This window comes from Felis catus, chromosome B3 (genome assembly GCF_018350175.1).
Source record: "Felis catus isolate Fca126 chromosome B3, F.catus_Fca126_mat1.0, whole genome shotgun sequence".
Classification (NCBI taxonomy): Eukaryota; Metazoa; Chordata; class Mammalia; order Carnivora; family Felidae; genus Felis; species Felis catus.
The window spans coordinates 40,942,263-40,955,891 of NC_058373.1; the positions used below are offsets into that span (position 1 = coordinate 40,942,263).

Here is a 13,629-nt window from a genome sequence, read left to right on the forward strand (position 1 = left end):
ATCTAACACCTTCTCCCCTAGGACTGTCTTGAGGAGCCCTGTGGGTGACTTAGGGATGGAAACTCTGGGAAGGGGCCTCCATTTCCTTTTGCTAAACAGTCTCATGTCTTGAAGTAAGTTCTGTCTTGTCTGTGATTCTGTTTCCGCTTCCTTCTTCCCATCACCCTCTCCACTCTCACTCTTCTTTTCCCCTCCTGGGATTCTTGGCAGAAGGACGAGAGGAGGAATCCACTGCCAAGTCCTTTATTAAGGAAGGCTTGATGGTGATGCGGGGCTTCACTTACCAACCTTGCAGAGGCTGGGGGTACGGAGGGCGAAGGAGGTTAGGCTGCTTCCAAGCTGGGGCTTGGTGGTGAGGAGGGGAGTGTCCCTCTCCATCTCAGCCCCTACCCAGCTATGAAACGTGGGTGGTGAGGTTCCCAGAAGAATATGTCAGGGAGCCTTCTGGCTGGGAGGGAGGAAACGGCCTATTCCCTAGTGGGACTTCCTCTCTCACAGTGTGCGTGTTGGGGGCGGGGGGTGTGGAGGTTAAGGGTGGAGGGACAAGGAAATAACATTGTCTGAGCGATTGTGCCAGGCTACGTCACATTATCAGCAGCTCATTTAAATCATTTTCCAGATAAAGCTTGGAGAGGTTCGTTGACTTGCCCAAGGCCACACAGCTTGTGAACCTCAGAGCCGGTAAGGACGCCTGGAGGGTCTTGCCCCTGGCTCTCGCCCTTGACTCCTGGAAGTGTCGCCGGACCTGGTGGAAGGCTGTCGGCCCTCACCTCGGGGCTGTCCGGAGGGGGCTCCCAGCAGGGGGCGCCCCGAGCCCCGTCCCGGGACGGCCGGGAGCGCCTCCAGCCGGCGCCTGGGACCGGGCAGGCCGCTCCGCCCCCTCGGCTCCTCAGCGGCTCCGCGGGCGGGCGGCCGGAGAGCAGAGACGAGCGCCGCGCACCCGGTCGCGCCTGCCGTGCTCGCCGTGCCCGCCCAGCGCAGCCTCCCGCCGTGAGTAGCGCCCGTGTGCGGGCTCGACGGGCGGGACGGGGCGCGCGGGGCTGAGGCTGGCGGGGACAGATTGGTCCCGGGATCTGTCTCGGGTTCCCCAAGCCCGCCGCCCCGTTCCCTGACGCCACCCCCCCGGGTATGGCCGGCCTTGCCCTTGGGCGCTGTGGCCGGCCCTGGACCTGCCCGCTGCGCCCCAGAGGGCCGCGCTCCGAAGCCAGGCACTTCGACCCGAGGGACCGGGTGGGGGCAGCGGGCCGAGGCCTGGCACCCAGGCGAGAGATAGAGACAGACTTTCATCAACGTAGGGCGCCTTAATGGAGAGAGCACTACAGATTCGCGGGAGGAGAGGGGCCAGTCTTCTCAGCAACGGCCACCTCGCACACCTCCTCTCCCCATTTGCACAAGGACTCGTTTCAAGAAGGCTGCTCCGTACATAGCTTGCTTGTGGCAGAATGAAGCCCCATCGTCAGGGGCCCAGACCGAGGCCAGAGCTACGGTGGGCATGGGGGTAGTCAGTGGGTCTGGGGTAGAAGGGCATAGGAAGGAAGGCATTGTCAGTTGTTGACCCTGATTCTGGACCAGGCATTGTGGATGCCTCATGGCATGTGTGGGTCTGGCTAGCCCTCACTGTGACTTTGCCATGTGGAAATAAGTATTCTCACTTTGGGAAGGAGGAAAGAGGTGAACACTGAGGCCATGAAGGTAGTGGTACCTTAGGGGTACACCCTGGAAGAGAGGAAGTCATAGCTGGTTGCCTCAGAAGCAGGTGGGAAGAAGGTCCCTGGGGGCATGTGGAGAGAACACAGCCCTTGACACCTTGTTCTCTAGAATCCAGCCGAGGGCAGCTGGGGGCTGCTGCTATGGTTTCTGACTCTGATTCCCAGCTGCGTCCATGTAAGGTATTTCTGGGGGAGTCCTGGTGACTAAGGGGAGCTGGCGCCTTGGCCTCTTCACAAATACTTTCAGAGTCCTGTTCTTCCCCAAACCGCCCATCTCCTAAGATGTGTTTTTAACACCTAAAGTGGCCCCACTGATAATTCAGCAGCTTTGGGAGAGGCTTGGGCAGAGGGTGCAGGGGTGTGGATGAGGGTGGGTGGGTGGTGGTCTGGAGCAAGTTTCCAGCTGGCAGGAATGAGACCTGAACTGTCCTGACCACCTCCCTCAGGTTTGCCTCCTTATTAGATATGAGAGTGAACAAGCAGGCTGCACATGGACTGGACCTTCACTAGAAAAATGGGGTTTTCTCTTGTCAATTTAGGCAAATGGCTGATGTCTGAGCCCAAGTTTCTTTATCAGGGGTTGGAGTTCGTCAAAGCCTTGAATGCCTGGAGGGGGTCTGTGATGCTGGAGTCCCTTTCCTTCTTTTTTTTTTTTTTTTCAGATTTTTTTAAATGTTTTATTTATTTTTGAGACAGAGAGAGACAGAGCATGAGCAGGGGAGGGGCAGAGAGAGAATGAGACACAGAATCGGAAGCAGGCTCCAGACTCTGAGCCGTCAGCACAGAGCCCGATGCAGAGCTCGAACTCACGAACTGTGAGATCATGACCTGAGCCGAGACCTCAACCGACTGAGCCACCCAGGCGCCCCTAGGGTCCCTTTCCTTCGGTGGATGACCTCCTCAGAGGCTGGGTGATGATTCCTAGTGTGGGGAGAGGTAGAAGAGGACCATCATGCCTGCTCCCTTGCAGTGGTCCCATGTCACTGACTTATATTGGGTGAGGTGGTGCGATGGTCTCTGAATGTTCAGCAGCATGAGCAGGGTTGAGGGTGCTGTCATCGACGCCCAGGGCAGAACAGCTGGAGCGGACTAGCTGTGTGACTCAATAGGTCCCTTCCCCTGTCTGGTCCTTAGTTTCCTTCTTTTGTAAAACAAGTGGGTTAGGCCAGACACCAGTGGTTTTCAACCACCCCCCCCTCCCCCCCGCCGACCGCCATGAATTCTTACACAGAGCCCTAACTTACAATATAAAGTAGAACTGCTGTGCCTCCCCTTCCTCATGCTGGTGGCTCCTGAAGCAGAGTTTAAAAATCCCCTAAGTGATCTTTGAGGTCCCTTTTTGTGAGGTTCTAGGAAATCTGTGTTAACCCTCAGAAGTGTTGCTTATTATTAGGGTTGGGGGCAGGAGTATGAATTCTAGCGATTCCATTAAGAGAAATGTGGGCATTAAGATGGGCTTCATCCTTGAAATGTCTAGAGCTGATGGCTTGTGCCTCTGACCAAAAGCTGTAGCTGTGTCCCTCCCCTCTGACATGTGCTTTCATCTTTTCAGGGCCCGAAAGGTTCCTGTGCCCTGGGGCCTTTTCTGGGTCCTAACTGGTGATTATAATTCCACCTCAGAGTTTCTCCCCTTTAGTTCATGTTCCTATATTGAGAAAATTGATAAAACACAAATTCATCTTGGGGAGAGATATCAGGAAGAGGCTTTAAGTTGTCATTGGTTATTTTAACTTGAAGCATCTGAGCAGTGGCTTTGAGAATGGAGCCTGGGCCACTACATTTAAATCAACCAACATTTATGGAGCACCTGCTGTCTACCAGCTGCTACAAGGGGACAGAGGTGAGAATGTCACCACCACTGCCCTCATGGGGCTCCAAGGCAGTAGGCAGGAGGGAAGGAATTCACATTTGTTGGAACCATCTAGACACTACTTAAAACATTTTACGTATGATATCTCATTTTGTCCAAAAGTAGATATTAGTCTCATATTTTATTATGTAAAATTTTGATTGTATATAAAGTAAGTGTACATACCACATAGCCATGTAACCACTGCCCAGATCAAGAAACAGCATTGCCTGTACCCTGAAACCCCCCTTGAGTCCTAGACATCACCTCCCACCCAGGGGTAACCACTATTCTGACTTTTAGCACCACAGGTGAGTTTTGCCTAAGTGGAATCACACAGTATGTAATCTTTTCTGTCTGGCTTCTTTCATTCAACATTATTAGGCTTGTGAGTTTCATCTATGTTGTTGCAGGTAGCCGTAGTTTATTTATTCTCATTGTTGTGTAATAATTCTATTGCATGGGTATAACTCTATCTACGTATCTATTCTTCTATTGATGGCCGTTTGGTTGTTTCCAATTTTTAGTTATTACTAATAATGCTGCCGTGAACATTCTGACATGGGCCATTTTGGAAGGCATCTACATGCATTTCCCTTACAGATGTCCATAGAAACTGCCCAACAGATTTCCAAAGTGGTTGTCCCAGAGTGTGCTTCTCCTGGCAGTGTTGGAGAGTTCTGATTTCTCCACATAGTCACCAACAGTAGGCATGGTCCAGATTCATTTTCCATGTAAGTAATTTGAAGCTTAGAAAAGTTGTCCTGTGCTCAATGTGTGCAGAGGTTGTAGAGCTGGGGTTTAAACCCAGGTGTGACTATAGAATCTGTGAATTCTCCTTCTGGGTTAGACATAGACAGTTATGAGCCAAAATACGAATGCTCTAACCCTAAAAGTGTATGATGAGACCTCTCTGGGAACTGAAAAGGGAGAAGGGGGTTTTAATTTGTTTTGATGAGTAAAAGGGTCATGGAGCCTCAGAGTTGGTAGCATTTGAGCTAGGTCTTGTGGGAAGAGAGCTGTTTTCCTAGGGAGGCTCTCCAGGTGGGCCTTCCATGGAAAGGGGCCAGGTTGCGCTGAGGCATGGCAAGGGTGGAAGTTTTGGGGGAATGGGAAAGGTCTACTTTAGCTATACTATAGGTATGTGGGGGGAGGGAGATAAGGCCAAAAAGGTTAGTTGGAGCCAAACTGGTGGTCCTAGTTTGTCCTTAGGGGGCTCCTTGCCCCCGAGCCCCTGGCTGCCCCTAGAGCCCAAGGCAGGGGCTCATGATTTTGTTGGGGAGCTGGGATTGCTTCGAACCCCTCTCAGCTCCTGATAGCAAATGGAGCTGGCCTATCGCCAAATGGAGGATCTTAGCTGTTCCAGGGGCTGCTCTCAGTGTATCTGTCAACAGAACTTCTTGGAGTTTTCTGCTTTTCTTTAGGTGTGTGAACTGAGTAACCCCACCCCTCAGGACTGTGTGAAGTAGGCGATATGGATGTTATCAGCCCCTTTTACAGATGAGGGGACTGAGGCCCAAAGATGGTGCCAGCCTGTGTGGGTTACACAGCTAATACACACCCAGGCTAGTCTACAACTGGGGCTCCTGGGAGCCTGCCCTTTTTTGTATTCCATGCTTGCTGGGCTCAGGCCAAGCACAAGGTGAAGACCGAAGAGGGAGGAGGATGCCCGATGGACCATGTGCACTGACAGGGCAGGAGGTCGGCAGGTGAGCAGGAGAGTCAGGCTGGGGAGCCAGGCCAGCTCTGGGGGTCTTCAGGGATGTGTGCTCCGTGGAAGGGAGGGAGGCAGGCTGCATCTCAGTAATAGAGCTGTGGTTTGCAGGGGGCAGCACTGGAGGAAAGAGGGTGAAATGTATACATTTTCTGAGAGTTGGAACAGCTCCAGCCACTTGGCACTGATGAGACTCACCCTTATGTAATGGTGCCTCCACCCAGCTTGGTGAAAACAGTCTTTTGGGGCTCATGGGGCCCTGGGCGTGGTTGGTATCTGATTGGCAGGCAGAAGAAAAGCTGCCAACTCTAGCCAAAATGAGCTCTGAGAGGCCTTTGCTAATGACTCTCGAAAGACACATCCACAGGCAGCTGGGTTTATCTTTGTCATTTGCAGGCTGTGTCCTGGGCCCTGCCCTTGGGGTGTTGTCCAGGATGGCATATGGAACTCCAAGAATGGGTGGGGCTTCTTGGGGCAGGGGGATCCCAGGGTAGGATGCATACAGTCTCTTCTGGTGTAGTGGTGAACACTCCCCATGGCTCAGAGTTGTCTTCTGGCTCTTACTGAGGTGATCTGGGCGGGCAGTTGGCTCCATTTTATAGATGAGGAATCTGAGGCTCCTCTGACAAGAGATGAGGTCACAGAGCTAGTTGTGGGCAGAATTGGAACTAGAACCTCTAGCTCCTGACTCCTGGTGCCTGTTGTGATTTGTCACACCACTCCCGTCCATCTTTCCCTTGGGGTGATGAGTGAGAGAGTTTATAAATCAGTTCAGACTCGCAGTTGGGTGGCACAGCCCCTGAGGGAACTAAGGTGATGATAATCCCTTACCTTTTTACAGCATTTTATAGTTTACAAAATAATTTCATGATTTGCATTTTTTTAAATAGTATTAACCCATCTTACAGATGAGGAAACTGAGTCTCCGGCAGTTTACATGACTTACCCAGGCAGTTGGGACTTGAATCCAGAACTTCTGACTCAAAGATGAGGGCTCGCTCTCCTGTCGTATGGTTGCTTCTTTTCTCAGTAGACCTGGATTTCATGAGTACAAATTGCCGAAGCTGGCCATGGTGCTGTTTCTCTGAACTTGTTCAGAGCAGATCTGAAGAAGTGAGGAGGGCTCTTTTTCTATCTCCTTAACAAATTTGAATTGGTATACATCAAATAAGAACCGTATAGGGGCTCAGTCCATTAAGCGTCCGACTTTGGCTCAGGTCATGATCTCATGGTTCATGAGCTGGAGCCCTGCATCAGACTCTGTGCCAACAGCTCAGAGCCTGGAGCCTGCTTCTCCCTCTTGCCCCTCCCTCACTTGTGCTCTATCTCTCTCTCAAAAATAAATAAATATTAAAAAAAAAAAAAAAGAACCGTATATCGTCAGCCATTGGTGAGAAAAGGCTTGCTTGAGCAGGGCAATTCTTAAGGAACCAGTGCTGTGGATTATTGTTAAATTATTAGCTCCTTGCGAGCTGATTACTTTTAGGCCCAGACTCTGAGGCTTCCACCAGTGTTCATGGCTGTCCTGACCTCCCGTTTCCTCCCGTTTCAGGGCTGTATGCTCCAGGCCTCAATGAAGAGCCCAAACATGGAGACGTTCAAGCAGCAGAAGGTGGAGGACTTTTATGACATCGGAGAGGAGCTGGGGAGGTAAGAGGCTGGGAGAGGTGGAGGGGGTGCCTCTCCTGGTACACTTGTCACTTGATCTTGTAGGCACGGGCTTGTCACAGGACTCGTGGGAAACTTTAAAAACAATCCTGAGGCATTCACCTTCATGTGCGGCTCTGAAAACAGTCATCTCTGTGGAAATAAAGACTTGCTGGCATAAGGGACTAGAATTCTTGAGCTCTAGGTTTTCAGTATAGCCTGGCTGACAGTTATGGTGAGCTAAATGATTCTCGTTTCATCTGTTACTTTTCTCACAAAGCCATTCCCAGGTTCTGGACTGAGACCTGGTCTGTTGGTTTTCTTCTCTGAGTCCCACTTAGGATTCTCCATGGCTCTCAGGATTTTGTTTCATAAGCTCAGTGCCTGAATGGGAGGTGAAGTAATCCTCCTGAAAACGGATTCACGTTGAGTAACAGGGTACGCGAGCCTCGTCACGAAGGTTCCTAGGATCTGAGTTATTGGGTGCATTTTTAGGTTTGCTAAAATCTAGAATGCAGCCAGGGATAAGTCCTGATATCTGAAAGTAGTTACTCTTCAGAAAGGAATGAAGATTTCCCAAGCTCTCTTCTTGCCTTCCATTTCCATAATCCGCTAATATTTAAACAGTTTTTTAGTGATTAAAGATCACCAGCCCTAGGGTTGGATTCTCACTGCAATGCAAGAGATGGGAATTCATTTCATTCTCATTTTGCAAGTGAGGAAACTGGCCCAAAGAGTTTAAGCAAGTTGCCTGAAATTGGTCAGCCAGCGAGTGACGTGGCCAGGGTCTGGCCAGTCCAGTTTGCACCTGCACACCTGTCATGCCCTTTCCAATGAGCATGGCACTTACACACTCACATATGCTTACCGGTACACCAAGCCTCACCCCTTCACACACCCAGCAGAGTAAAAACTTGGGGGTTTAGGGCCTTTGCTGTATCCACGATGCAACACAGGGGGCCTTTCCCCTTTATAGAGCTCTTAGGTCAGGCCTAATTCTCTTACTTTCTTTTATGTTTAAAGACAAAATTGAAAGAGTTTCAAAGCCAGAGGAGCCTTACTCCAAGAGGAAGGTGCAGTTACTTCAAGTCCAGGGAGTGCTTGTCCTGACTGACTAGCTGGCTGGATGGGGGAGCAAAGACTGCAGAGACCCTGGAGGGGAATGAGTCCTCAGCCTTCTGCCTGAGCCGGCTGCCACTGGCAATCCAGGGGTGAAGGGGTGGGAAGAAGACAGAGGGCCAGAGGCTGGAGGGTAGTCAGTTGGAGTCTGCCTCTGAATGGGAAGCCAGGTGCTTCTCCTGACCTTGGTGGTACAAGGGAGAAAGTGGCAAGTTCAGCAGCAGACCCTGGCAGGCCTTGCCCACGGCATTTGATTTGGTAGCCTCACCTTGGCCACATCCTATGGGGGTCTGTGCCAAGTGCTCTAGGTACAGATATGAGCAAGACATGGACAGTTTCAGTCCTGGACGTTCAGCCTGGCCATAGGGGCAGCCGTGCACATGCCAAGGCCAGAGTTGGATGGGACCTTGTTGGGGCGGGGGCTCTGAGGAAGAAAGTAGAAGCAGTTTCCTGGGGGAATTCATCTTTTCTTCCTTCTTAGTTCCGTCTCTCCCCAGTTTGTACATCAGGGCTATTAGAACTGGAGGAGGCCTGGGGCACCTGGGTGGCTCAGTCAGTTAGGCGTCCGACTTTGGATCAGGTCATGATCTCACAGTTCATGGGTTCGAGCCCCGCATTGGACTTTGTGCTGACAGCTCGGAGCCTGGAGTCTGCTTCAGATTCTGTGTCTCCCTCTCTCTCTGCCCCCCCCTCCACTCACACTCTGTCTCTCTCTCTCAAAAATAAATAAACATTAAAAAAATTTTTATTAAGAACTGGAAGAGGCCTCTTCTCTGGTCCTTCACGTATAGCAGGGTGGAGGGCCTGTACCTCACAGCCTGGGAGCCTTGGATGACTCCCCCTCATTTCAAAAGTGTTGACTGGACACAGGGTAGGTAAGAGGCTGAAGAGGCCTGAGGCCTTTGGAATGGCTTGAAATCCTAGGATTTGTGGTCTAGAGGCCAGATGAGCTAGAAGGCTCATAGAGATTCTTTCTTCCAGGCTCTTCATCTGAAAACTGAAGAAACTGAGACTCAGAGAGGGGAAGATCTTGCCAGGGGCCATAAACAGGCTGGGACTAGAGCTGCCAGCAGATGAGTGCTGAGATTCAGAAGGGGCAGTCCTCTTTTTCTCTCCTCCCCTCCTTTTCTTCACTTATCATGCTTCTGAGGAGGTTCCTTGTGCCAGGCCCTGTCCAAGGTAGTGGCAAACCAGCAGATGCATTCGTGTCCTTTTGCAGCTTACGATCCACTGGCGGACAAAGGCTCTAAACCAGTGAACAGGGGAACCAAGAGCATAATTCATTATGGCATGTGTGAAGGGCTGTGCAAGGAGAGAACAGGATGCACTGAGACAGAATAGGGGGCACAGTTGAGACCAAGTGGTCAGGGAATGCTGCTCTGAGGAAGTGACTGTCCATTTGAGAACTGAGGGCTAAAGGTGCAGGCAAAGGCAACAACATGGACACAGGCCCAGAGCTGCTGAAACTTGAGCTGTAGGTGAGCAGTGCTAGATGAGGTTAGAGACATAGGTGTTAGACACATGGCCAGTGAGCTTTGTGTCAACACAGAGTGGTGGAAAGGTTTGGCACATATTGAGATTTGGGTCCCCTTCCTAGCTGTGCAACCTTAGGACAGCTTACTCAACCTCTCTGGGGCCTCTGTTTTCTTACCCATAAGATAGAAATAATAACAGTACCTAGTCCATGGTCGTGGGAATCAAGTGAAATGCCAAGTCTATGGTACCCTCATGGAACCAGGCACAGGATAAGTGCTCGATGAACAAGAGCTTCTGGCCTTTGAAGTATATTTGGGACATCAAGGCCCTGCCTCCCACCTCTGGAGCGCCCCCAAGAGGGAGGTGTGGGACTCTGCAGGAAGAACAGAGTTGTTGGGTCATGCTTATTTTGGGGAGAGGTGCGTGTAAACCTGCTTCCTCTGCTGTCAGTGAGCACCCTAGGCTAAACTCAAGGATGTCTTACTGATTTAGCTCCTCATTCAGTCCTTCCTGTGCAGAAATGAAAGCAAGCAACACCATTTTTCATTTTTACCCGTACTGATAGATGAAGCTCACACACCTAATGTTGGGTAAAGAAAGCCAGGTGCAAATGAGTCCGTACTGTATAATTCCATTTGGGTAAAGCTCAAAATGGGCAAAATGAATCAATGGTGCTGGAAGTCAGAATAGTGGTTATTCCGAAAGAACTAGTGACTGGAAGGCGGCATGAGGCAGGTCCCATGGGGTGGGTATTGTTCTATTTCTTGATCTGGGTGCTTACTTCACAGATACATCTTTTATGAAAAGCCATACCTCTTTATGTGCATTTTTTTCTGTAGGCCTGTTATATCTTAACTAAAACTGTGTATTAACAAACAAGGAATCTTTCACTCTGTTCCTTGGCCTAGTCTGGTCCCTAAAGCTCATGTTTTTGATTCATTTGGATGTCTTTATGTCCTTATCCTACAAGTAAGAGAGCATCTGGGAGTAGAGCTGCTAAATCCACCTTTGGATTGGGACAGTGTGCCCTGGCTGGGGCATCCTCAGCTGCTTGACCATGTGATTCTTAACTGATTTCATGCTGAGTGCAGATACTTAGCTGTGCCATTTTGGTACCAGCCTGCTGGGGATGCTGGAGATTGTCTGCTGCTTCTGAGAGTGGCTGGAGAAATGCGGCAACCTACAGATTCTGGCTTCTCCCAGCCTTGGTAGCCAGGGTAGGGTAGAGCAGGGGAATATTAGAGCAGGACTTATTAAGAAAAAAACCCATCCAATGCCTCCTTTTTAGACAAGGCTAGGTCCAGAGAGGGGAAGTGACTTGTCCGAGGTCACTCGGGGAACTAGTCATAGACCAGGATGGGGACCGGTGGTCTGACTACTGTTAGTCTGGGGCTCTGGCTACCACACCATAAGGACCCACAACGTACAAACTCATTTTTGCTCTCATTTGAATGCTTCTCAGGGAGTGGAGGAGAATATATAGTAGGGTGGTCTTTTCTGTTTGACCTTGAGAGTAGAGCAACAGTGTCAGAGTCAGGAGGTTGAGCATTGGGGAAGGAGTGATGTTCCCCAGGGGGAGGGCACTGATAGATACTCCCTCCCCCTGGGGAGTATGCCCAAGAGTACAAGGTATTTTAGTGAAAGCAGCATGTAATGATCAGTGCTTTCTTCTTTCTTGTGCTTATATTACTTTCCTTTACTTAGATTATTACATTGACATAAAATCATAAAGTGTTATGCTGAACTGGATTTCAACAAGAAGTTAGTCCAAATCTCCATTTTATAGATAAGGAAAGTGAGGCCGAGCTCACCGAGGAGGTGAGCTGATTTGTCCAAGGTCCTAGAGTAAGCAATATGGAAGGTGGAACTTAAAGAAGCTTTTATATTATTTTATTTTCAAAAATATTTTAAATTTATTTATTTATGTATTTAACACAAGGCAGGAGGGACAAAGGGAGAGAGAATCTCAAGCAGCCTCCATGCCCCTGTCGAGGGGCTTAACCTCACCACTATGAGATCATGACCTTAGCCAAAATCAACAGTCAGATGCCTAACCAACTGAGCCACCTAGGCACCCCAGAAGCTTTTAACCTGCACTGTGCTAATTTAAACAAACATACAGGGGTGCCTGGGTGGCTCAGTTGGTTCAGTGTCCGACTTTGGCTCAGGTCATGATCTCATAGTTTGTGAGCTCAAGCCCCATGTCGGGCTCTACACCAAGAGCATGGAGCCTGGAGCCTGCTTTGAATTCTTTGTCTCACTCTTTCTCTCTCCCTGCTTGTGCTCTCTCTCCAAACAAACAAACAAACAAACAAACAAACAAATGTTTATCGATATGTACATTCAATTTTCATCCATAGCCCCAGCTCTGTCAAGGAGCCTACTTCACCATTACCCCACACATGCCCTCACCCCACCCCCCTCTTCCCTGGTGAAGACAACAGCCCTAAGCCTTGCTACTACTTACAGGAGGCTCATGTATGAAAGGCTGAAAGGTGCCCTGCCAGGCACGTAACCTGCAGAATCCCCTTTTGTAGGGACAGGAGCCTTGGGCCAGGGAAGGAGCCAGTGTTCTGGACCTCACCCTTCCTAAACAGAGCTGAGGAATTTGCTGCGACATCCATATTGACAGGGCTGCCTGCCAGACCTGAGTCACCCGATGGGGTTCTCAGCGGTTAAGATCACACATGTAGCTTAGCCAGGGCAGCCTCTTTTGGGAGAGAAACAAAACCTACAGGAATGTGTAGAGCTCAGATTTACTCAGGCTGGGTTCTATAGCCCAGTCTAGCCACAAAGCACTATAGGAAACAACAATAATAAGTGTTTGGATTTACCTGTTTCAGTCTTTGGGGAAGGGTTTCCAAGGTGAACTTTGAAGCAAAGAGGCTTTTGGTATTTCTTTTTAAATTAAAAACTTCTTTTTTTTTATTATAGAAGTTATGTATGGCAAATGTCATAAAGTTCTGAAGAGTTCAAGTAAAAGGTCAACTCCCTCTACCCTCCTTCCTTGTCTCGTGCCCACAGCTAGACTTTGATGATAATTTTCTTCTGTTGCCTTTTAGAACTTTTCTAAGCAAAGCAAGTGTGTACAGGGGCCCAGATGGGATCATATGACCATAACTACAACTTGCTCTATTCACTTAATGAAATACATTGACTATCTCTAAAAATCTTTTAATTTATTTTTTAATTTGAGAGAGAGAGAGAGCACAAGTGGAAGAAAGGGACAGAGGGAGAGAGAGAGAGGGAGAGAGAGAGAGAGAGAGAGAGAGAGAGAGAGAGAGAGAGAGAAAGAGAATCCCAAGCAAGCACCATGCTCAGTGCATAGCCTGATGCAGGGGGCTTGATCCCACGACTCTGGGATCGTGACCTAAGCCAACAGCAAGAGTCAGAGGCTTAACTGACTGAGACACCCAGGTGCCCCTGAATATCTTTCACAGCAGTATATAGAGATCTTGGAGACTTATTTTGGATGAAAGTTTTTTTTTTTTTTAAATAAAAAACTAGAGAAGACAAGCCAATAAGAAATTAGTAGCCTTAACTCAGCCAACTATTTTTATTTCTGACTTCTACCTTCTCATTTTTCCAGAGCTGTTTCTCACACCCACACATCTCCTTCTCTTTTGTGTCTGCTTGAGGCACATAAGCTCAGAGTTAACATTCTCCCAAGTGCTGAGCTCCTGGGGCAGGGTGGGGAGGCCGGGGGGGAGCAGGGCAGCGCTCATGGCCCCGGGATTGCCCAGGGATGAGATGAGGCCTATCTCACATTTGTTTGTTTGGGGCCATCAGCTCTTCTGAAGGTAGGTTTTCTTATTTTGTTTATTTGTTTGTGTTTGTTTAAGTTTTTATTTTAATTCCAGTTAGTTAACATATAGTGTAATATTAGTTTCAGGTGTACAATATAGTGATTCAACACTTCCATACAACACCCGGTGCTCATCACAACAAGTGCACTCCTTAATCCCCGTCATCTAGTTCACCCATCCCCCACCCTGTCCCCTAGGTTCTTACTTTGAGTGTCACTATAGCACTGAGACAGAGGCCAAAGGTCCCAACAACTTCAGTGACTTCTCCTTGTTCTTGCTGTTCCCTTGCTCTTGGATAAGTTAAATTTT

The 13,629-nt window shown here is 49.4% G+C and overlaps 1 protein-coding gene across 6 annotated transcripts in view; it reads left to right on the forward strand.

Annotated features, from left to right (window-relative positions):
* The first annotated feature begins 540 nt into the window (after nt 1-540).
* DAPK2 (death associated protein kinase 2) overlaps nt 541-13,629 on the forward strand; it is a 121,319-nt gene continuing 108,230 nt past the window's right edge. The window contains exons 1-2 of one of the 6 annotated variants that reach the window (XM_023255222.2): nt 541-681; nt 6,825-6,922. In XM_023255222.2, coding sequence (XP_023110990.2) covers nt 6,831-6,922 — 92 coding nt within the window. In that variant the 5' untranslated portion in view covers nt 541-681; nt 6,825-6,830. The other 5 variants (XM_006932468.4, XM_023255223.2, XM_019832273.3 and 2 more) reach the window with 5 other exon arrangements.